Source organism: Misgurnus anguillicaudatus, chromosome 18 (assembly GCF_027580225.2).
Source record: "Misgurnus anguillicaudatus chromosome 18, ASM2758022v2, whole genome shotgun sequence".
Classification (NCBI taxonomy): Eukaryota; Metazoa; Chordata; class Actinopteri; order Cypriniformes; family Cobitidae; genus Misgurnus; species Misgurnus anguillicaudatus.
The window spans coordinates 20,705,803-20,706,792 of NC_073354.2; the positions used below are offsets into that span (position 1 = coordinate 20,705,803).

Consider the following 990-nt stretch of genomic DNA (forward strand, 5'->3'; position numbering starts at 1 on the left):
GACACATGCATTATCTCTCCAGCAGTCCTGAGGCAGGAAACCCAGGGGTTGTACTCAGTGAACATAGACGTACTGGTGTTGACCCATACAGCTGGTGGGATGCTGGTCTTTGTGAAAGGAGCTGTTCGGTCACTGACTGTTAGCAGAGCTGGGCGTCTTCTCCAGAATCGTCACTCCAGCATCTACAGCAAGCCACCAAAAAACAAGATTGGACCCGGAGTAAGTAAACAAATCTGCCTGTTTTGTTATTAAAAATATAGAAAAAGCCTGTTTAGTCATTTGTGTGAGTTAAGGACCCGAGGAGCCCTAAAACAAATTTCCTGCAACATAGCAGCATGGCATTTTTCAAAGAAATGTTTTACATGTAAAACATGTGTTTTTTTCGCAGCAAAGTTTCTTCATTTTGTCTGTGTTTGCTGTTGCACTCCTGGCTCCTGCCGGCTGGATTCTGCATCACATCCCAGAGTATCGCCAGAGACCACAAACTCCAACTTCTTGAAGAAAACCCATCTCTGCTCCGGTCAACTTACCTGATGAGACTTGGCTGCTTCTAGGTCATTATTCACCTGCAACTGACTTCATATTATACAACATAGACCTATTAAACTTTTAGTAGTAATAATAGTGTCCTCTTGTTGAGAAACAGAATGTAATGAGATGGTGTTTAATGCCTTAGGACCGTTGCCCTTAATGCCACTGTAAGCAAAATCTGTGGACTTTAATGCAGTCAGTGACTGCACGTTTTCTTCGAATAAAATGTCGCTTTATACCAACTGCTTTTGTTGTTAACTCACAGTTTCCCTATGTGTGCTTTTTTTTATGTTGGCGCAGGTGCACTTGTTTAGAAGTAGCCTGCAGTCTTAATAATAAAGGTTTCAAACAGGTTCTTGGCTGCAATAAGCAATAACCATTCAGACAAAGGTTCAAAACATTTCTTTCTAACATTTTCATCGTCTAATAAACATTTTTCACATCAAAGAACCTTTTGTG

General features: G+C 41.0%; 1 protein-coding gene across 1 annotated transcript; it reads left to right on the top strand.

The window, feature by feature from the left end:
* On the top strand, positions 1 to 773 carry LOC129429581 (cytochrome c oxidase subunit 8A, mitochondrial). The gene is made up of 2 exons (XM_055186384.2): positions 1 to 219; positions 389 to 773. Exons 1-2 carry the CDS (start codon positions 100 to 102, stop codon positions 497 to 499), a joined length of 231 nt encoding a protein of 76 aa, XP_055042359.1. The 5' UTR covers positions 1 to 99; the 3' UTR covers positions 500 to 773.
* Positions 774 to 990: the final 217 nt, after the last annotated feature.